This window comes from Ictalurus furcatus, chromosome 1 (assembly GCF_023375685.1).
Source record: "Ictalurus furcatus strain D&B chromosome 1, Billie_1.0, whole genome shotgun sequence".
NCBI classification, from domain to species: domain Eukaryota; kingdom Metazoa; phylum Chordata; class Actinopteri; order Siluriformes; family Ictaluridae; genus Ictalurus; species Ictalurus furcatus.
Genome location: NC_071255.1, coordinates 16,317,482 through 16,339,665, shown reverse-complemented (window position 1 = coordinate 16,339,665; position 22,184 = coordinate 16,317,482). Strand labels below are relative to the sequence as shown.

The 22,184-nt window shown below is 40.8% G+C and overlaps 1 protein-coding gene across 11 annotated transcripts in view; it reads left to right on the top strand.

Annotated features, from left to right (window-relative positions):
- Positions 1-21,701, top strand: part of mef2d (myocyte enhancer factor 2d) — a 62,505-nt gene extending 40,804 nt beyond the window's left edge. For 3 of the 11 annotated variants that reach the window (XM_053629297.1, XM_053629306.1, XM_053629315.1), the window contains 10 exons: positions 1,756-1,893; positions 5,520-5,727; positions 7,096-7,152; positions 9,458-9,645; positions 9,978-10,007; positions 11,376-11,490; positions 11,716-11,911; positions 14,003-14,071; positions 15,504-15,554; positions 17,044-21,701. In XM_053629297.1, coding sequence (XP_053485272.1) covers positions 1,756-1,893; positions 5,520-5,727; positions 7,096-7,152; positions 9,458-9,645; positions 9,978-10,007; positions 11,376-11,490; positions 11,716-11,911; positions 14,003-14,071; positions 15,504-15,554; positions 17,044-17,395 — 1,404 coding nt within the window. In that variant the 3' untranslated portion in view covers positions 17,396-21,701. Of the gene's footprint in view, positions 1-1,529; positions 1,665-1,755; positions 1,894-5,519; positions 5,728-7,095; positions 7,153-9,457; positions 9,646-9,977; positions 10,008-11,375; positions 11,491-11,715; positions 11,912-14,002; positions 14,076-15,503; positions 15,555-17,043 lie in introns of those variants that run through there. The other 8 variants (XM_053629323.1, XM_053629333.1, XM_053629351.1 and 5 more) reach the window with 8 other exon arrangements.
- Positions 21,702-22,184: the final 483 nt, after the last annotated feature.

Sequence of the window (22,184 nt, the reverse complement as noted above, 5' to 3'; positions counted from 1 at the left end):
CACCAAACGCCCTCGTACACGCCAGCAAGACAGAGCGCATGAGGCTCTGAAAGGAAAATAAGCACTCTGAATTTGAGGAGGGTGACAGGATGGTAGGGATGGATAGATAGGAGGAAAAGAGGACAGGAATGAGTCAGTCCAAATAGTCGTGGGAGGGCATAAGAACAGGGGAAGAGAGCAAGAGGTGCATAAAGAAGAAGAGAACGAGAGAGCAGCTAATGGAAGAAGAAGGGAGGAGGATAAATGAGAGGTGGCTTATGAAGGCTGGAAGAGCAGGAAGGAAGAGATGGGGAGGGGGAACGGAGGGGGAAACGGAGGGGGAGGGGCCAAAGAGCGAAAACACGAGCTCCAACCATTCAGAGCGCGTGGAGCTCTGCAGGGGAATCTTACCTTGGCAACACAATAGAAGCCGGCCACATGAAAGAGAGAGCCAGCAGAGAGAGGAGCACAGGGACAGGTGAACAGATGGCCCAGGCCCAGAGACAAGCAGATCAGCTGACATACTCAGCCGTGTGCGTGTGTGTGATTGTGTGTGTGTGATTGTGTGAGTGTGTCTGTGTGTGTGTCTCTGTCTGTGTGTGTGTGTGTGTGTGTGTGTGTGTGTGTGTTTTAGAGAGAGAGAAGTGTGAATTAACAGGATTGCATTGGTGCCCTTGTCACTGCCTGATGGAGAAATTTTTTTCCCTTTCCTTTGCTGTCATTTCTGCAGACCTAAGCTTAATTTGTGCTAGTAGAGCACGGAAGTAACTGTACAGCTCTATGTGCTACATGTTCCCCATCCATCTGTTTCATTAATGATGACAATTTGTATTGAATTTACCATCAAATTATTCTTCAACGATAATATACTGTTACTCTCTTCATGGGTGACGCCAAATATCAATATTTGAGGTGCTATTCATTTTGAATCCAAACAGCCAAACAATTGGATTAATTTATTTTTTTGCCAAAACATACACCCTAAAATAATTAATATCCTTTCTTTTTAACTTTTAGAACATTACTCTTTACATGTGTTATTAATTTTAGATATTCATTTCTGCTCATGTTCATTCAAAACTCTAATCATTCTGGTGCTGGCAGTGTGCTGGCCGTGTTCACTTTTTATGAGGTTTTTTTTTGTGTGAGAGTTTCTCTTTGCCTCATACTGCTGTCAGGATAGTGAGAGGAGGATGTATGCTGGTCAGAGCCCCTTTTCCTTTCGGGTTGCCGTCACACCACCAAAGCTACTTATAGGAACGCTCGTGTGGGAAATCCTCTAAAAATAAGCCCACTTCATGCCAAAGCTTCACCAGGATGTCGCCATTTCTAACAGCATTCACACCTATTTTCGTCACTCTTACTTTCTTCTTCCAGCTTTCTGTATACTTTGCAGTTTCAGAAAGTCATGGTGTTAAATCTAAACAACCCTATAACACCTGATATAACACACCGAATGTAACAGTAGATATAAATGTCTCAGTTATTGAATTGATTGTTCAATATCTCGTCATGTTTTCCCCTCTCTGTCCTGTTTTGAACTATTTAAGACATTGCGAAAGAAAGGCTTTAACGGTTGCAACAGTCCCGAGCCAGACGGTGATGACTCAATTGACCAGAGCCCCCTACAAGATGACAAGTTCAGAAAGAACGAGGAACTGGATATCCTCTTCAGGCGATATGGCGTGAGTATTCCTCTTTCTCTTGACATTCTAACCTCATTCCCTCTCTCTCTCTCTGTCTCTTTTTCCCTATCCTGTCCGGACCTAACCGAAGGCTCTGAACAAGAAAGAGCACCGGGATTCGGAAAGCCCGGACCCTGAGGAACCCTTCTCGCTCACACCTCGCACTGAGGAGAAGTACAAAAAGATAGACGAGGAGTTTGATAAAATGATGCAGAGCTATAGACTGTCAGTGAGTACCAGTGTGAAGGGGGCTGTTCATGGCCCAGCAAGCAACTCACAGAGCCTGCTGTCAGCCCAAGCAACCGACTCACAGAGCACCTGCGTACCATGGCTCAACACTCCCCACCCCCCTTCCTCCATTCCTCTCAGTTTCCTCTGAATGTGTGTGCTCGGCCACAGGGACAGCACAATATTTACATCATTGCCCTCCTCCCCTTTACTTTGCTGTTAGAGCAGCTGAAAACAATTTGACCCTGTTCCTGTGCTGGCTCTGTTATTTTATAAAAGAAAAATTTGTCTACAATGACCAATGGCTGAACTTTTGCCAGAAATATGTGTCTGACACATGTGTCTGGGACTTTCCTTTTAGGTGCTAGAGAAAAACATGGCCCTCACTCATCTGTCCAGTATCAGTGCAAGGATTAATATTTCACCAGTCAAAAGTTTGGAGACACTTGACTGAAATATTTCTCATGATCTTAAAAAGCTTTTGATCTGAAGGTGTATGAATAAATGTTTGAAATCGTTGTTGTAGACAAAAATATAATTGTGCCAACACGTTCATTTCTTTCATTAGAAAACTAACATTTTATTTACAAAAATATATATTTTAAAGGGTTGACTTGAGAGAAATATTCCAAAAACCAGGCAGTAAGTGTGCAGTATATGTGGGAACTCCTGTAATACTGTTTAAAAAGCATCTCAGGGAAATTCCTCAAGAAATTGGTTGAGAAAATGCCAGGAATACATTTCTGAAAATTCTAGGCAAAAAGAGCATCTACTTTGAAGATGCTAAAATACTAAATTATTTTGATTTATTTTGGATTTTTATCACAACATAATTCCCAAAGTTCCACTTGTGTTATTCCAGAGTTTTGATGACTTTATTATTATTCTAAAATGTGTGGGGGGAAAAGAATAAAGAATGAGTGTGTCTAAACTTTTGACTGGTAGTGTATGTCCGACTCGTTGTAGAGAATGATGACCAGGCCACCCAGCACACCATTCAAGGGAGATGGCAAACGAAAGCATACAGCACTGCCTTCTTTCTTTTTTCTTCCTTCCGTTCTTTTATTCTCTCTCTCTTTCTCTTTCTCTTTCTTTCTCTCTCTCTGTCTCTCTCTCTCTCTCTCTCTCTCAGACACGCATATAAAAGATAGCAGATCTACAACCCCACTTATTAGCCTGCTCTGGGAATGCACACATTAGGGACTCTCTAGGGAAAACTGTAATACAGTCATGCATATTTAGTTATGTAAACTCAAATTAGGAAATTATTATTTCACTGCTTTCATTCCTGTTTGGTTTCGTCTGAAATTTTAAAAACAATGAGCATAATAGGATCCAAATTTCTGATGATAGCTTCAATTTCCAGTACATTACTGTACAAATCAGCTAAGGCAGTTTTTGGTGGACTTTTTATTCACTTACATTGGATACATAATTGTGTCCTGTCAGAATGAGGCCCCAGCTGTGGGCCATTTTCTTATTGGAACCATCTTGGGATTTTCTTCATTCTTGTTTGTATTACATTAAGCGGTTATATCCATTAGAAAAACAACTGGCAAGAAATGCAAAAAAAAAAAAAAAAAACAGAGCTGGAAACTGTATAGTGTATTATGTTGAACTCGCAACTGAAGTTAAATGCATGTTAAACATGATTCATGCAAGACTATACTGTGACCTTGAGGTTGCTGTAATATAATGTTACTGAACATAATACAGTGTTAAGTGGAGGACATTTGTAACCTTGGAGATTTGGCTGCCTTCTGTAATAGATTCATGGTGAACTAGTCAACTAGTTAGTGTTTTTTATATACAGAATAGCCTACTAGGTAACAGTATGAATTTGTCATTGAGTCCAAGGTGCTGTCCAGTGTTGTATGCTTCCTGTTTTCCTCACGCTTTCTCCACTCACTAACCCCTTCCCCACCGCCTGGCTTGTGTGCAGTGCTGTAACACATGCCCTCTGTCTGTCCCCTGGGCCACCAGCATGCCACAGTGGGCTATTGCTGTCAGAGTTTCCTCTCGGTTTTCTTGCTAATGCTGAAGTTAGAACAGAAAACACAATATTCATTATTTAATCCCCCTATGTTGTTGAATCTATTTTTATAATGTTCTGTTGAATTCTTAAATCTGAAGGTCAGAAGGTGTTGATTAATTTTCTAGAATTGCATGGCTATGATGTGTTGGCTACAAAGTGAATCACGTTATCGATACAACTCATTGTATTGTGGGTGTTCACATAAATTAAGCATAATGATAAAAACACATTATTTTAAGTGATATTTCCCAATGAAAAAGGTATAAAGGTTGCTTTGCTGAAGGTTTGCTGTAAGATGTTTATTTAACATTTATGAAAAAAGACTTTAGTGAGCGTCAGCTATTTGAGGTAACGCAAGCTGTTCCTTTATTTATATGGGAATGACAAGCTGCAAATTTTTGTCTTGTTAACTTCAAGAGAGAGTAAAAACAGAGCAAGAGGTAACTGTTTATAGCTGTTATAATGAAAGTGATAGTTTAGTGGAAGTTCCACAGTATTATATGTAACTATGTGTCATTCTTTTATTTAAAAAAGAAAGTGTAATCGATGTAATCCAAATTAAATCTGCTGTATAAGAGGAATAAAACGTGAATGGGTGTGCTGCTATAGGAAAACAATTAGCTTGGGGGTGGTTAATTACACATCAGACTATTAATTACGCATTGATTATTTTCCTATGACTGCACATCTTGTCATGTTTTATCTCTCACATGTCAAAGCATTGACTGGAACTATTATATGTTCACATCTGTGTATAATAATTTTCTTCCATAAGCTTGATTAGTGTGGTCAGTTTAAATGGTATATCAATAGTCTTGATCCACTTTCACCTAGTTTTGTAAAGGATTAAGAAGAATCAGGCAGGTTTCTTTTTCTCCTTGGTTTGTACTTCAGGGTGGACAAACTCTTATTTACATGATTCAAATAAACCTGTTTGAGAGAGATAGAACAGCAGAGCAGCAAGCAGACAAAGGACTCGAATAAGCAGACTGCTAAACTGGGTCCTTCTCCGGACGCAAGAGGCTCGTTGTGGCCCACATTCTAATTTTAGTGGCCCTGCTTTTGTGGAGGATCATGGTAAAATGGGTCTTCATCAGAGCTAGAGGACAGTTTGAGTGCATAGAGTACTGGAAGTGGCTAGTTGCACGTCACAGAACGCTAAAATGCTAGTCACCACAACTTTTTAAGCTGGCCTGAAGGTGTCTAGTGAAGCAATGCAAAACCCTATGTTTTTTCAGATTGTAAGACGCAACGGAAACAGGGTACAGTCTGGTCTAATTTGGGACTGCAAAGATCTTTGTAATTATAATCATCCTCTGTTTTTGACATAAACAGTTGAAAAGCGGTCCACATTTTAGACTGAACTTAAGATCGCTCATGTAAAAGTAGCAAAGTAGTACCTTAGAATATTAAGCTTCAGTGAGATGAACTTTGTACTTCTGACTTAGCTACACATGCTCTGCTTCTGGAGAGTCTGCACAAGTCACTGGCATGCTATTAAGATGTGTGCGTGTTTACATTACACATTATAAATTTGTGTGTCAGGAAAGCAAAGTCATCACTAACTCTATCATCACTACCTGTGCTCTCAGTCTACAGTGCCAGCGCCCACTTTCTCCATGCCAGTCACAGTGCCCGTGTCCAGTCAGAGTCCTCTGCCCTTCAGCAATCCCAGCAGCCTTGTTACCACTTCCTTCGTCACCTCCACGCTCACAGACCCTCGCCTGCTGTCACCACAGCAACCACAGCTCCAGAGGAACACAGTGTCTCCTGGTCTGCCACAGAGACCAGCCAGTGCAGGTGAGAATGATACAAAAGCCATGCCTACACTAATGTGGATACATTTGGAAGCAGATAAGGTTTTCTCTGTTTTGACCGTTGTTTTTTTTAAACAGACACCAAAAATGCATCTTGATGAAAGGGTAGTTTTCATGTGGTAGTGTTGATTGGCAAACCGGAGAAATACGAAAAACTACTGTCTGTTGTCCTATCAGTGCCATGTGATCCCAGGTCCAAAATATAGGTTGGCTTAATTTGGTGAATTTAACACACTATACATACACATAGTACCTTTTGTTCCCTGCTGCACAACCAGCCTCTGCGTGCTCGGTGTTGTGACCGATCATACAAAGAGTCTTTTTGTTGCTTGACCTGGCCATCATTACTGCCACACACTTGGCGGAAATAATATAAACTTCCTGGTTCATGTAGCATGTGCAGTCCATGCCTGCACAATATGGGCTTTTTGTCTATGGTCTCTGCATTTCTGTGTAGAAAGCAATTTTTTTTTTTAAATTTCTGCCAGGAACAGAAAACATTTTGACACAACAATGGTACTTTCAAATGTGTCTATTTTAGTGTGGAAAGAGAGAGAGAGAGTAGTGTAGCAGGGATGGAGGGGGATAAAGGTTGGTCAGTCTTGTTGATTATTAAGTTGGGTACACTGGGATTAAGACATATGAGATCCAAACAAGTATAAAGGTATGAGGAAGTGATATTGTTGTTCTGGTTCATGTGGTATAGAGCTAGAGCTCCTACACAGCAATAAATAAATAAATAAATCTTAAAAACTAGAACAATACAATGTAGCATAAAAGCAAGAGGCAATGTTTTAAAAAATACAGTTAGACTAATATGAATTGGATTCATAACTTAATCTGGAAACAAGCTACAAAGCTGAGGTCATGAAAGTGTGTGTGAATGTGTGTGTAGTGCATTTTTGAATGAACATGCCATATAATATTCAGTCCTATGAATAAGTATCGCTGTGGTGTGTAATAAATAAAATCATATTCTCTACAGGGGCGATTCATAACAATAATTAATTCATAATGTCATATCTATAAATTGTCATAATATATTAACCTTGAACAGCATTTATGTTGTCCACTTCATTTGCACACTCCACGTTGCACTCACGTGCACAATTAGTAATATACAGTCTATAGTTACGCCTGCTATCTGATTACCAGTGTGCACAATTTTGGTATTAATACCTCACTATGAGTGCTTGTTAACTCTGAATGCAGCCTTTTAAGAGTATTATCTCAACCTGTTCTAGGCATCGAGCTGTACGTATTTAACGGTGTCTTAAAAGTGCCACTGAAATTAATACATATTAGCACTTCAATCCTCTCAACCACTCATTTCTAACTTTCTCTTTCCCAGGTGCTCTTCTAGGAGGTGACCTGAATAACTCAAATGGGGCATGCCCAAGCCCAGTGGGTGAGTGTTGTTCATTGTCAATCCACCCCTCTCCAGGTGCTCAGTCCTCTCAGTCTAGGTAGCGGAGACGGCAGAAGACAGGTGTCCATGCAGTATTGATAGAGATGCTGTTAAAGTAAGAGCTTTTGAGCAGAGGTCAATCTTACAAGCCGTCTCTGTCTCCCTCTCCCCACAGTTGTGCACACACGAACACGCACCTGTTAGTAATCAGCGGCTGAGGGTCACAGTGCTCGCCTAGCTTGTAAACAGCAAGCACCAGGGGACCATGGGAAGGGGCGGGGTGAACAAAATGACAAATCTGAATGACATGAATGGTGTGGACTGATACCCCTTTCCCGAAGCACACACATTTCTGCTTTCCTATCCTGTTCCTTCTCAGCTGTTCCCCATATCTCACTTGTCCCTGGCCTCCAGTAAGTTCAGCAGACCTGGCCAAGAGCTCTTCACATGTAGCCTTGACACACACGGACAGCTGGTGTTTGAAGAGTCTGCTCATCAAAGAGCAAATGTGGATAAAGATCGCAGTTCACTGGTCAGGTTGTTGTGTAGAGACTGTTGCAACAGCACAAGGGTCCTGGTGTTTAGAGGATCAGGATCGAACTTTCAGTTAGCGCAAGTGAAGTAGTAGTCAATTATAGCAGGTTGTGTTGCTCCTACACAGTCTGTCAGTCTGTCTTTTTCTTTCTTTTTCTCTCTCTTTCTTTCTTTCTTTCTTTCTCTCACTTTCTTTCTTTCTCTCTTTTTTTTCTTCCTCTCTCTTTCTTTCTTTCTTTCTGGCTTTCTTTCTTACTTTTCATTTTCTTTCTTTCTTTCTCTCTCTCTTTCTTTCTTCTTTCTTTTCTTCTTTCTTTCGGTGCTTCTCTTCCTCCATTCTCAGCTGTTGCTGTTGAGAAGGAGCTTAGGGAATGTCAGCATTGACGTCACTCCGCATTCCTGCCATTCCCGCCGCCTTCCTGCAGTAATCAGACCCCAGGGCGGGTGGACAGGAAGACTGAGAGGGACATGAGACAGAAAGAAAAAGAGAGAGGGGCCCACACATATATAAACTGACACCCTATCTTACATACATACTTTTTTTTTTAGTCATATACCATGCACTTATTTAAGCAGGTATTTTGGGATAATGCAGAGCTCCAGGTCTCCTGATGTTGAAGGGTTGCTCACTGGCTCTGCCATTTGCGTCAGTGTTGCAGATCTGTGTGGTGTACATTTCCACCGAACTACACTGATGTAGAGAGTCAACAAATGGCATTCATAATGTCATATGCTCAGAGTACCACTGTTGTTGCTGACGCTTGTGAGTAGGCAGTATGATGGGACATGGGAATACCATACAGCAAAGTTTTGATCCCTAGGTAATTCATTAACTTTGCTTAAATATTGGCTAAGAGCATTTAAGTGTTTTGTTGTTATTTTTATTACACATTTAAGTGTTTTCTCTCATCACTGCTGTTTTGTTCACTTGTTAAACTTGTACATTTTTTGGCATGTTCCACACAGTGACTCAATGATCTAAGTATGTTTATAATAAATTGACTTCCATTACAACAGTAATCATTATAACTTTGCAGTAGTGTAGCTATAAGGTGTACAGTTAAGCTAGAATACTGAGGTATATGGATGTCCCATGTTGTCATAGTGTTACTAGTGGAGAGTCTGACAGCCATGGGAAAGCCCCATCTGTGTCCTTCTGTCTATGTCCCTGTCCCACCTCTTGTCCACTTGCAACACTGCCCTCTAGTACAGTTTTAATGCAAGCCCTTGCTCGTGAAAACCAGAAGCTGATAAGACTGATACTGATACTTTATTTTCTATCCCAGTTTGACATATGCCTGTCTTTCATTTCTCTCCTGCAGTGCTTAGTGTGTCTGCTAGAGTTTCACTCTAGCCTTTTACTTCCCTCTTAAAAATCTACCTCTCACAGCACTGCACCACATGGGCACAGACTAAACACCAGTTACCAGTAATTTCCCCTTTAATTTAGTCATAATCGGGTTATAGCTGGTAAGCAGGGGATTTGGGACATTTGCAACACGGAGCAAGTGTTGTTACAAAATGCAAATAACATGGTGGGATAAACTATAACAGGCTTAGCCTGACTTTCTTCCTGCTGTGCAAATATTCAACCACTGTGTTTTTCCTGGTAGGACACAAAAACACTGGAAAATGTCCCTGTATGTGTGTGTGTGTGTGTGTGTGTGTGTGTGTGTGTGTGTGTGTGTGTTCTCGGTCAAGCAAAGTTTTTCCAGCGTGTGTTTTGTATATATACACAACCATGACGCATTTGTCTCCTCTCTCTCTAAAGCGAACGGCTACATCAGTGCCAGGGCCTCCCCAGGCCTCCTCTCCGTCTCCAGTGTCTCAAATGGTAATAGCATGGGGAAAGTAGTCACAGCCAAATCCCCCCCTCCATCCAGCCCTCAGATGGTGAGCAATCGTAAGCCGGACCTCCGCGTCATCACCTCTCAAAGCAGCAAGAGCCTCATGCAGCTGGTGAGAACTACAACACACACACACACACACAAAACGGTACACACAGCACATAAAGGCCATATTATCAATTCAGAACCTCTAAACAAGCAGTTGTGAGAACATCGTAACCTGATGTAAAATAGCAGGTCCATAGCAAACTTTTGATAAGATTGGAAAACTTAAAACCGACAGCAGATTCGAAAAACCGATCAGCTGAGAGAAATGCCTAAATTAAGTGGGCTTACAGCAGTCAGGTCTGATTACAGCAAATGCTAGATAAAGTTTTCCTTCCTTCCTTCCCCTTTGGAGTTGTAATCCCCATTTTTCTGTCCATTCAACCTCACCCCCCGCAGACAGATGAGGAGCTGGAGTTGGTGACTGAGGTGAAAACAACTTACTTTTTTGGCTATTGTGAATTTTTGTTCAGTTTTGAATGGTTGTAGTGCAGTGATTGTTTGATGCCTTTTACTGTGTGTTTGCCTGACTGTGGTTGACTGCACACAAAGACACAATCTTGCTATAGCTTGCCTGCTCAAACAGTGTTTGATATTATTCCCCCTTACATATTCATATCGTACAGGATTGATGCTTGTTGAGAATGTCATTTTTTTTTTTACATAATGGTGCAAATGATCATTGTGTCAAAATGAAAACCTAAAAATACAGAAATGTGAATATATAGTTACAGAATCAAACAGATCACGAGTTCATACACTCAGGTGAACATACAGTAGATTCAGACCTCCAAATTACAGTGTGATGTTGACTTGGTATATTAAAACACAATGTTTGCTTACATAAGTGCACACACACGCATAGTACCTGAGTCACACCTGCATGATCAGACAGAAGCATCCAAGTATAAATCATCATTCTAGGGAGTTCTCTCTCCCTTCTCTCTCTCTGTCTCTCTCTCGCTTTCTCTCTCTCTCTCTCTCTCTCTCTCTCTCTCTCTTTCTCTCTCTCTCTCTCTCTGCGTCTGTGAGTGTGTGTGAGCAGGCATGTAGAGCTTACACGTCAGGCTGTGTGACTTGCCTAGTAGGATTGCCTAAACATTTTGGCATCTCTCTCACATGGCCTATCACAGAAGTAAAAAGTATGGTTTTTAAGTGTGATTGTGTACCAGGACGTTACAGTCCTAGTCTTACACAGATGACCCTGCTTCAAACTAAATAGCAATAAAAGTACTCTTAACCTCCAAACAAAAGCAGAACTTTACATGGTCCTGGTGAGTCACACAGCCATGTTTCTGCTGAAGCCTCTATTGACGTGGCATGTTCAGAGTGCACTGCATGTGTTTGAATCTGCATGATTCAGAGTGACCTTCAGTTTAGCCTTCATTATTGTCGTGCTCAGAGAGGGAGAATGATAGAAAGAGAGAGAGAGAGGGAGAGAGAGTGCTGCATTCTCCAGACTGTTTTAACAGAGGGTTTCTTTCTGATAGTCTTCTGAAGCAGCATTGGAACTTTCTGGAACCCAAGCATTACAGAACTGTTCTTAGGCTGAACCATGATGCAAAATGCATTAATATAAAATCAGATGTTTCCAATCAGAGTTTGTAATTATTAAAATCAATTTAAAATGTTGTTAAAAGATATCATGCTTCCCATGACATCTTAGAAAAGTGCATTGTGGCTATTTATCACAGTTGCGATATTATATCGTGACATTACCCAGCCCCCAGAGTGTGTGCTCTGTCATCCTTCTTGTCCTGTACACAGATTAAGCCCTCCGTCTCACTCCTTCCCCAGAATGCTCAACGGTTAGGTGCCTCCCAGGTGACCCAGCCTCTGACTACTCCAGTGGTTTCCGTGGCAACGCCCAGTCTCCTGACCCCATTCTCTATGCCAACTGCCTACAACACAGGTAAGAGAGTTACAACATGGAAACATGATGGCATGAAGCAGGAAAAAATAACAGCTCAAGGATACTGCAATGAAGCTAGCTCACATATGAAGCAGGACATCAGCAGTTCCTGCACAGTTTACAAAAGTTGAGCACAAATCATGAGATATAATCTCCATTCATTTACATTTTTCCTTATTGAAATCTCCCCCTCTTCCCCACTCCTCTTCCCCTTCATATCTGTAGAGTATCAGCTGACGAGTGCAGATCTCACAGCCCTTCAGGCTTTCACGCCACAGGGTGCACTGTTGCCGAGTAACATGACCACTTGGCAACAGCAGCAGCCATCAGTATCACAGCAACCGCAGCAGCAGCCATCCATATCCCAGCAACAGCAGCAGCAACCACAACAGATCAGTCTGGCCTCACTCAGCAACCTTGTGTAAGTTGTGCATGGACGGACCCACACAGCTCACACTCACACATTAATGTGGGTTATGCACTAACGGACACCTGCACTAACCTAACTTCTGACTGCATGTGTGATCACTAGTTTCTTTTCCTGCCCAGTCAAGCAACACTTGGGCAGCATCTTTATATAGATACATATATATATATATATATATATATATATATATATATATATATATATATATATATATATATATACACATACACACACACACACTATATAGCTATATAGTCCTGTATATAGCTGGACTGATGTGTAGATTGATATTTTAGATTATTTTAGATGTAGATATTTTAAATTAGGTTACATTTAGGGTTGCACAATATACACTATATGGCCAAAGGTTTGTGGACATCTGACCGTCAAACCCATATGTGCTTTTTGAAAACCCCATTCCATATTTAGTCCCAAATTTGCTGTTATAATATCCTCCATTCTTCTGGGAAAGCTTTCCACTGGATTTTGGCACATGGCTGCAGGGATTTTTTATCCATTCAGCCACAAGAGCATTAGTGAGGTGAGGCACTGATGTTGGTTGAGGAGGCCTGGGGTAAAGTCGGCGTTCCAGTTTATCCCAAAGGTGTTCAGTGGGGTTGAGGACAGGGCTCTGTGCAGGACATTTGAGTTCTTCCACTCCAACCTTGGTAAACCATGGCTTTATGGACCTCACTTTGTGCAAAATGGCATAGTCATGCTAGAACAGGTTTGAGGCCCCTTAGTTCCACTGAAGGGAAATTGTCACGCTATAGCATACAAAGACATCCTATACAATTGTGTGCTTCCACCTTTGTGGCAACAGTTTAGGGAAGACACATATGGCTGTGACGTCAGGTGCTCATATATTTTTAGCCATATAGTGTATCACTCATTAATCATTATTGCAGCATTGACCTGTGTAATATTAATATTGCTGAAACTTCTAATATTGAAAATTTAAAATGTGTATAAAAAAAGAAATATATTTTATCACAAGCTTTGCAGTGTAATACGATGCAAGGCTTATTACAGTGTGTAGGAATATTTTGCAGCCCTAATAGTAGAAATGATTGGACACTAATAGAATTATCCATTAGGATTAGAATCCATTAGAATTATAGTATTACAGTTATTAATTTAATGATTATGTACACAAGTCCTTCTGAATACCTTGTCTGATCATAGAGTATTTTTGTTAGTGGCTACCTATAGTGAGCTTTGTTTTTTAGCTTTGTGGCACCGAATTGGCTATGTGATATGCACACAGCTGAGCACATAAATGTAGCATCTTCTTTCTCTAATCTAAAATACTTACATGCCATAGATTTAGCATTTTTCTTATCAAGCATTTGCACGTGTTCAGTGCTGTCCATGAGTTCAGTTCCAGGGTACAGGTCAGACTTTTAAAGTAAATACTGTAATATTATTATACAGTCCTATATATCATATGACAAATTAAAAAAGCAGTATGATTTAAACTTATGATTTTAGAAAGTCATTCATTTTTAATTGATTTATTTTTCTAATATGTATTGATAATTGTGGATACAGTAGATGGAAATACTAACCTCCATTTAAAGCTTTTGATATCACATTCTCTAGTATCCCTATAAGCCCGTGTTTTCCGATGCTAACCAGTTTGTTTACTCCTCGTATGTATATATAGCTCCAAACTTGAGTCTGCAGAAGTTCAGCAGTAGCATTGAGTTATAGTTTCTGGCTATAAAGCATATATATCAGCTATTTTGTTGCCAGCACAAAAGTTGTAAATCAGGCCACAGTTTGCTGTGTGTGTTGTGCTGGAGCGGTGTACCTAATAACCACTGTGCAGGCACATGCACATGCTCTGTCTTTCTTGTTTTTTTGTTTTGTGGTTTTGTGGTTTGTAGTGGCTCAAGGTGTTTTCGCCGTGCATTTCTCACTGCTGCTAGCAGCATTAAGATTCTTCATTTGTTTCCTGCAAAAAGCTCGGATGTTAACAAAGGTTTGGGGTGTGTGTGTGTGTGTGTGAGTTTTGGGTGACTAATACTTTTCTAATTTTCCCTTTGTGTGTATGTTCTTGTGCTCTCTGTGGTCTGTTCACAGCATGTGGGGTGCAGACAAACAGAACGGGGAGATGGCTAACTGCATCTCCGGTCTGGCCGCTAATGTCAGGTGAATAGGCTGCTGAGGGAAATGTGTTTTAGTCAGTCCTGCACTGATGGCTCACTGTGCTAGCCAATCACACACTGTCATGTTGTCTGCAGTAGAGGCCGTCACAGCTACAACTTCTGATTGAGTCTCAGAAATAGAGACTCCGTGTGCTTTTGCTGCCAGCGAACACCTCACTTCATGCTTCAGTTCGCTTTGTAATTGTTTGTGATTTCTCTCTGCTGTTTTCCCTCGTCGTCCATCTGTGTTTGTCGTGTGGGTGGATATCAAGTTATGGGAAGGAGCTTGTTGTTTTTAAGATGGTTTTGAACAGTTTTAAGAAGATGTGACTGAGCTAAAACATGGAAGCAATTGAGAATACAACAGTTGCTAGGGATCTGAAAGCTCGATCAGTCTCCAGCATGTGTGACTTGGAAGTCATTCAGTCCAGCGCCCCCTGTAGGCCAGTGTGCACAGTAGCGTCTAGTGACCACGAGAGGGTGAAAAGGCAGGATCAATCATCAGGGCATTCATTTAACTGTGCCTGTAAATAAAGGGGTTTGAGATTAAAGCTGGGCACGCTGTTAAATGTAAGCACAAATAATCACTATATAATTTATATACTTGTTTGTTTGTTTGTTTTGGGGGTATAATGCCAATATAGTCTTAACAAATATAGTTATATATTGCCATAAAAATCATGAGGAACATGATGTGATTCTTGTAAGCACCATCATCACCAGTGTCTGTTGTCCCATGCTATTATTTACACAGATATAAATTCTGAATCTTTTTGCTGAACTCTGAGTAGTTTGTGGTTTGCAGGTATAGGACCACACATCCTTGCAATCTTAATGTTAGTGGAGTGTAAGTGATCCCCTCTTGCGCTATGCATTTCGCTGGTTATTCAGTAATCGTTTCCTTTTTCTATATTTTGTGGTCTCCTCATTATAAATTGTCCCAGAGTTTTGTTTTTTATTTTTTTTATTTTATTAAACACGTGCACTAGGTTTTGTCTCTTCTTATATAAGGTCTTGACTGTTGCCGGTGGAAATGCTTCACCACGTGACATAAAACTCCCATCAATAGCCAGTGTAGCGTTTGTGCATCATGTGCCTCACTCATCTTCCTGTATTCACTCTCAGCATGCTTCTCAAAGCTCTGTGTGACTGTGTGTGTTTAACCGCATGATCATTTGAAACACTGGAAGTCAGTTTGATGGGGGAGAGATGAGTGTCTGTGAGTGTATAGTGTTTTCCTGCTGGAGTAGACAGGTCATGGAGGTGTGTGTGTGTGTGTGTGTGTGTGTGTAGTGCATGTGGATCTACTGCCACATTGATCATGCCACCATTTTCTGTTTTAAAAATGTGAGTGCACGAATGTGTGTGTGAGTGTGTGGGCGGGGGAGTATTGATAAGAAGATGCTAGTGTGTTTCGCCTGTCTTTCTCTCTGCAGTGTGACCTCTCAGGCCAGCTTACTCTTGGGCAGGGAGGATGGGCTCAGCTGGTACTGTATTCTCCTAATCTTGCTGTTTTCTGTCTGACTGGCTGTCTTTTCTTCTGTCTGTCCGTCCTTTCTGACTTCTGTCAGTCTGTTGCACACTCAGTCTTTTTCTTGCTCTCTCTCTCTCTCTGTCTCTCCCTTTCTCTCTCTCTCCCTCACTCTCTCTCTGTCTCACTCTCTGTTGCTCTCTCTCTCTGTCTCTTTCTCTCTCTCTCAATCTCTCTCTCTGTCTCTGTTTTGCGCTCTCTCTCTCTCTCTCTCTCATCTTCTTGCTGTTCTAAGTGGCTAGGTTGCGTCTTTGTCACTTTTTCATGTTTTATTTACGTTTTTGTTGAAATTTAGCAACGAGGCATATTTAGCTTATTGAGCAAGTCACTCTGTACAAATCTATAAGGCTGAGGTATTATTTGCATTCTTCTGTCTCTGCCTTTCTCTTTCTCCCTGGACTCATAACACATGCAGGTATTGTTTGTGTAACAGCACACACAGACACACACTTACAGTAGGAACTGTTCTGTGGTTGAGGCAGGGTGAGCGTTTGGGCTAGGTGAGTGTGTGAGAGAGAGGGAGAAAGACCAGAATGAACCCTTTTCCACTGATGCAGGAAAAAATATTTTAATGATGTTCATGTAAATGAGAGCATAATTGTGGGGGGTTTCAGAAATTTTTAAATAAATCAAATCTGAATTAATACTGCAACATCAAATCACCGGTCTGAATAGAAAACAACCATTTTACTGTAAATTGCAACAACCTGAATTGGAGCTGAAATGCTAATAGTAATGGTACTAAACTTTCTTTAAGCACCTACAAACTCTATTACTAAAAGCAATCGAAACATAGAGCTCTCCCCTTGCACATCCCCTTGTGCTGTCTAGAGATGCTGGAGGACTTGGCTTTGGATAGGATAGCATGTGCACCATGAAAAAAATTACAATAAGCTAATTCTTCCAAGGTTATTAATATTTATATGTTATTAATTTCTATAACCCGCCAGCACCTAAGTAAGTAATGGTTTGGCTAGAAATGCAGGCTGATTCCTAAAAAAGTTCCCAGCTCCCTAAACAGCAATGGCACCGTGTCAGTGGAGTGAAGGAGTGAAAAAGACTGCATGGCTTAGGGAGCAAACTGCTTTCCTGTTGCTTCTACAGTGTTTCTGTGCTTTATCTTCTGTTTGTCAGAATGCCTCATAAGCAGGACACACACGCGCACACAGACACACACACCCACACACACACACCATGATGCTTGGTTTTTGTCCATTAGGATGGCTCAAACAGCTGCTGATTCAGGGCTGTTTTTATTGCGATTATGTGGCAGATTTGTCAAAAAATGTTGTCATGGGCTCCAGTTTAATCTCTGTGTAGTTTCTGTCAGCACTTTGTCTTTGTCATAACTCACTAAGCTGTTTTCAAAGCTCTTATTAATCTCTCTCTCTCTCTCTCTCTCTCTCTCTCTCTCTCTCTCTCCCCCCCCCCCCCCCCTATTTCAGGCCAGTGGGTCCCATCCCTCACGGTGCCACTCTGACGGTGAACACTAACCCGAGCGTGAGCATTAAGTCAGAGCCAGTGTCTCCTAACCGCGAGCGAACTACCCCAAGCTCCACGGCAGCTCTCAGCTTGTCCCAGTACCCAGGGACCGTGCGGGTAGACGCCTTGGGGCACTCGCCACTCCATACCATCAGCAGCAGCAGTAACAGCAGCGAGCGAGATGAGACAGGCCAACCACGGCCTCCAGATTTCAGTGTGGCTGCACTGGGGCCAATCAGAGCAACAGGAGATCAAATGGCCTTTGCAGAGTCACAGCAAAGCGCTAATGCCAAACGCATGAGACTGGATACCTGAGTCACATAAAAGCAACAAGCAAGAGCCACCCTCTGTCTCACACACACACACATATACAGACCACACACACGCATTTCACCTCCCTCTGACACACAGTTTCATCTGCAACCAAGACACATGCATGCAACTCACTCTTTCCTTGGCCTTTTTCTGTTTTTTCTCTCTAACACACACACACACACACACACACACACACACACACACACACACACACACACACACAGTGCATATATGTACACATACATGCAAGATAGTCATGGACAGAGGTGCCAACGCAGGTGCACATTCAAGCCTGACCTGTTCTGGACAGGTGTAGGATGGGACATTTTTTTTGTTTCTACAGAGCAGAGAAGAAAAAAAAAGCCAGCTTCACTGACCTCTGATCAGTCTTTATTGTCCTCAGCCCTATCTCCACACTGACACACTTTACTTTCTGATCCAAGTCTGGCTAACCCGCTAGACAGCCAAACACAAGCTGTTCATCATGGGGTGTAGATTAGCCTCTCAGAGACTGATATCCAGGGCATGTTATTGTTGTTTGAGGTTTATCCCTTTTGTTTTCTTTCTTTTGTGTGTGTGTGTGTGTGTGTGTGTGTGTGAAGGCTTGTTTTTGATGTTTATTTTTTTACAGCTGTTCTCTCCTCTCATGGTACTTTCTTCTTCTTCTATCGACTATCATGCTCAAACAGCTGTAGTACTGACTTATGAGATATTTGATAATATTGCGTTTTAATCATCAGTCAGGATCTTTGTCTTGGAAATGCAAAAGGATGAATCTCTCATGTACAGCTGACCTAATCAAGGTTTAAAAATATTTCAGGGACGGACTACGGTGACTCATGAGGTGAACTCAGCCGCACCATCTCTTAACGAACGTAGAGCTGCAGACAGACTGACAGTAATAATATTTTTGTGTGTGTGTGTGTGTGTGTGTGTGCGTACGCAGTGTGACAGAGATGATGTGGCAGTGACCGGTAAACAACCAAGTGCTCAGTTCGGTCACGGTTTCAGAGTTTGTTTCCTGCTTTTCCTCTCTGCTAACTTGCGTCAAATCTCTCAGCGGTGCACCTCGACATGAACAGCTCATTAGGGCCTCTCTTCATTTGCAGGAGAGAAGACCGGATTGTTTTTTTTTTTTTCCACTTTCTTCACTTTTGTACACACAAGTACGTATGTTTGTACCGTACGTATGGTGTAGTGGAAATGTAGCCCTATTTGTACGATTTGAACTCAAGTCCTGATATTAAATACAAATGTATACACGTTGCTCAGCTGAACACTCTGTCTTAAAGAGTGGGTGGCTGTATTAGTCACTACCGCTAGTTTATGTGAGAAGCAACCTAAAACTCTGTATTTATTACTTGTATGTCTGGCTTTGCGATTCAGATGTTTGTTAGTTCACTTATGAAGCAAGATTTTCTTAAACTGTCGTTTTAAGAACCCAGATGAGTTTAGAAGCGATCTGAGCTCAGGGTTGCGGGTTTCTAGGCTTTCAGAGCATGTAAATATCCAGTTTTCCCTCCTCCTTGTTTCTGCCCAGGCTCTTGTGTAACGAAAGGAGAGGATCGGAGGCAGAAGGGGGGTTTCTAGAACTCTCAGCACATGGGCATGAGGATTGTAGAACTGGAGAGGAGTGTAGCTTTGTGGTGAAGCTGAGGAGAAGCCAGGTGAGGGGGGACTGTACATAGAGAACTGTGTATGATCATACACATTGTGCTGGATCTGCCTAAAGCAGAGCTGTAACTCTCAGTGGACATGTCTTTCTATTTCTATGTGTAAATAAATTACCGTGTTGCGAGCGAGCCTAGTAGAGATGCAGCAGGGGGCACAGACATGGGTATGACTGTTTCAGGATCGATGCGTTGGGTTTTTTTTTTGTTTGTTTGGTTTTGTTTTGTTTTTTTCTGTAATTGATATTCTGATGGAGTGCACTTTAAATCAACCCCCACCATCCCTAATACACAAACCCTTCACCCTCTTTACTAGCCGGCTGTTTTTCATAAGAGGGGATGTTTTCTCTTTTATTCTAATCCCAGCCACTTCCCTCCATGTGCACACAATTAAGAGAATACACACACACACACTGCATTGCCCTCCTCACTTTTTTTGTGTCACGCCGCTGCTTTCATTTCCTTTTCCTTCATACTGGCTTGTCCACCTGGCTTTCAGTTTCACACAGTATCTGCAGGACTGTCCCTACTGGTCTATATAAAGACAATTCCTTAAACATACACACTTCATCCCTCCTCGCAGAAACAGCGTGTGCCGTTCAGGGAAGAAGAGCTCATGTTTGTTGCCCCACATGTCATGCCTCGTTTTTTGATGGTGAACAATTATTAAAGACAACCGTCACCTTTTGTAAAAAGACGTTGTACTTATAAACATAATAGATTAGACTTATCTCGACATGTGTTGCAAATGTGCAATTCTCAAAATGCAAAAAAAAAGAGATGTCTATTATTGAAACAATAATGTACACAAATTGTTTTATGGTCATTAGTGTAGTGAATAATAGAGTGAATAGAATGAAGGATGTTTCATTATTGATCATGAAGAATAGGACGAGCAGCAATCTCTGTTCAGAGACTGTGAACAGAATGGTTTTTTAATTATTTTAAACAGTGCTGTACGTGTATCGGTATCCCAAATCTGTAGTCGCTATCTGTCATTTCCCTCAAATGCTTAAAAAAAAGAGCGATTCGTTGTGGCATATCTAATGAGATGAAGTATTGATGATAAGAGTACAGTCTTGTTCCATAAATCAGGAGTCACCCTGAAGTGTATCAGAGGTTGGTTATTTTGGCTAAATATTGTGTGTATGTATGTATGTATATATATGTGTATATATATATATATATATATATATATATATATATATATATATATATATATATATATATATGCTCAGGTGAGATCTGCCTTGCATCAGTCCCTCCGTCTTGGCAGCTGATTTCTTTCTTTATTTATTTTTTTTATTTTTTATTTTTTTTCCTCGCCACCTCCTCCTTCCATTTCCCAGCGTCTCTTGCTCCCTTTCTCTTACTGTCCTTCTCTCTTTTGTTTGGCAAGCGGCCATCTCACCTAAACCATCACAACCAATAACTCATAACTCCTAGCCAAGAACACACACACACACACACACACACACACACACACACACACACACACACACACATACACACACACTCGCCTAGTACCACCTCGGGTCTGCACATTGGAACACCTGTAGAATTTAAGCCTGAGCTTTGAACAAATTCACAGATTTCTGAACATTTTCTTGAGGTGTGAGAAGTACGCAAGCTCTGATATGGATCTTTTGGTAATGGTAAGAGTCATTGTATTCAAAAGGAAAGACAATCGTCACGTGAATAGTTAACTTTCACCCCAATATCCCCCATGTATGATGTTTAGAGAAGCTAAATTTTTCTAGTGTTAATTTGTGCTGGTGACAGTTCTATTGTCTGTTTTTTATTATAATTGTTATAATGGTTCTCATTACCATTGTTGTTATCATCTTCGATGGTAATAATAATGATAATTGAAAGATTTTTATGTTCTGCATTTTTTTGTGTAGGGTAGGTACTTATTTTATTTGAATTTGACTTTATTTTATTATATATGAAATACTATATAAATATCTTTGTTTTCAGGTTTTTTGATTTTTGTTGTTTTATTTTTATTTTTCTTCAAAGGGGTGTTGCACGATTTATTAAGACAAAACCGTCAGTAGTGATATTAGTACTTATTGGTAACTGAGGGAAGTGATAAACAAGCTGATAGAGTGACCAGTCAAATGCTGCAATTTTTAGTCAATTGTACAAAACTGTCTCTACACATAGAAGAGTAGGGATAGCCACTCATTTAATTTATTCAGATCAGACACAGATGTCAATGCATGGGCGTAAAAACAAGCAAAGAATGAGTCATATAATAACAACTGAAATGTAATTTCATTAAGAATATACACCACACACAACTAGAATAGAAATTGAAGAAAAAAGTTTAAAGAAAAATAGCTAATATATTGTGTTCTGCTAGTATGCTTTGAGTTTTGTTGTAAACAAAAGATATTTTCTGTTGTTTTCGGAGAATGATATACAATTTGTGTATATTTTCATAAACAAGGTATGCACTGATATGTTATTACAAATTATATACTGCTTTTACAAAAAAGTGTTTGTTATTGTACCAAAGTATCCATTTGTCCTTTATGACCTTCCTCCTCCCCCCTTTTGCGTATGTTTTACTGTATTTTATATATTAAATAGACAAGTTGACCTACAAAGAAGTTCAGGTCTGATTTTCAGTTCTTTCTTTGTCAGCGTGTCTTATTGAGTTTGTCCTGATCAAGCATTCAATACTAAATCTTTACAGAAAAGTTTTAACTTATTTGTTAACGTTGAATGAGCTCTCAGGTCCCTGATTTAATCCTGAGCTCAGGTTACTGACTGAATGGAGTTTCGTATGTTCTCCCTGTGTCCACTTCGGTTTCCTCTGGGTTTGTCCAGTTTACTCCCAAACACATTGTTACTCTAAATTGCTCATAATGTGAATGAGTGTGTGAATGTGTGTGTGCATGGTGCTCCAGGGTGTATTCCCACCTTGATCCGAGTGTTCCTCGGATAGGCTCCTGACCCACCGCAACCCTGACAAAGATAAACCAGGTATTGAAGCTGAATGAATTGTTTCATTTAATTTCAATTGGTTTCCTCAAAGCAAACATTTTTATAAAAGTCTTTCAAGATTTCAATATACACTGATAGGGCACTTTATTAGGAACACTATACTA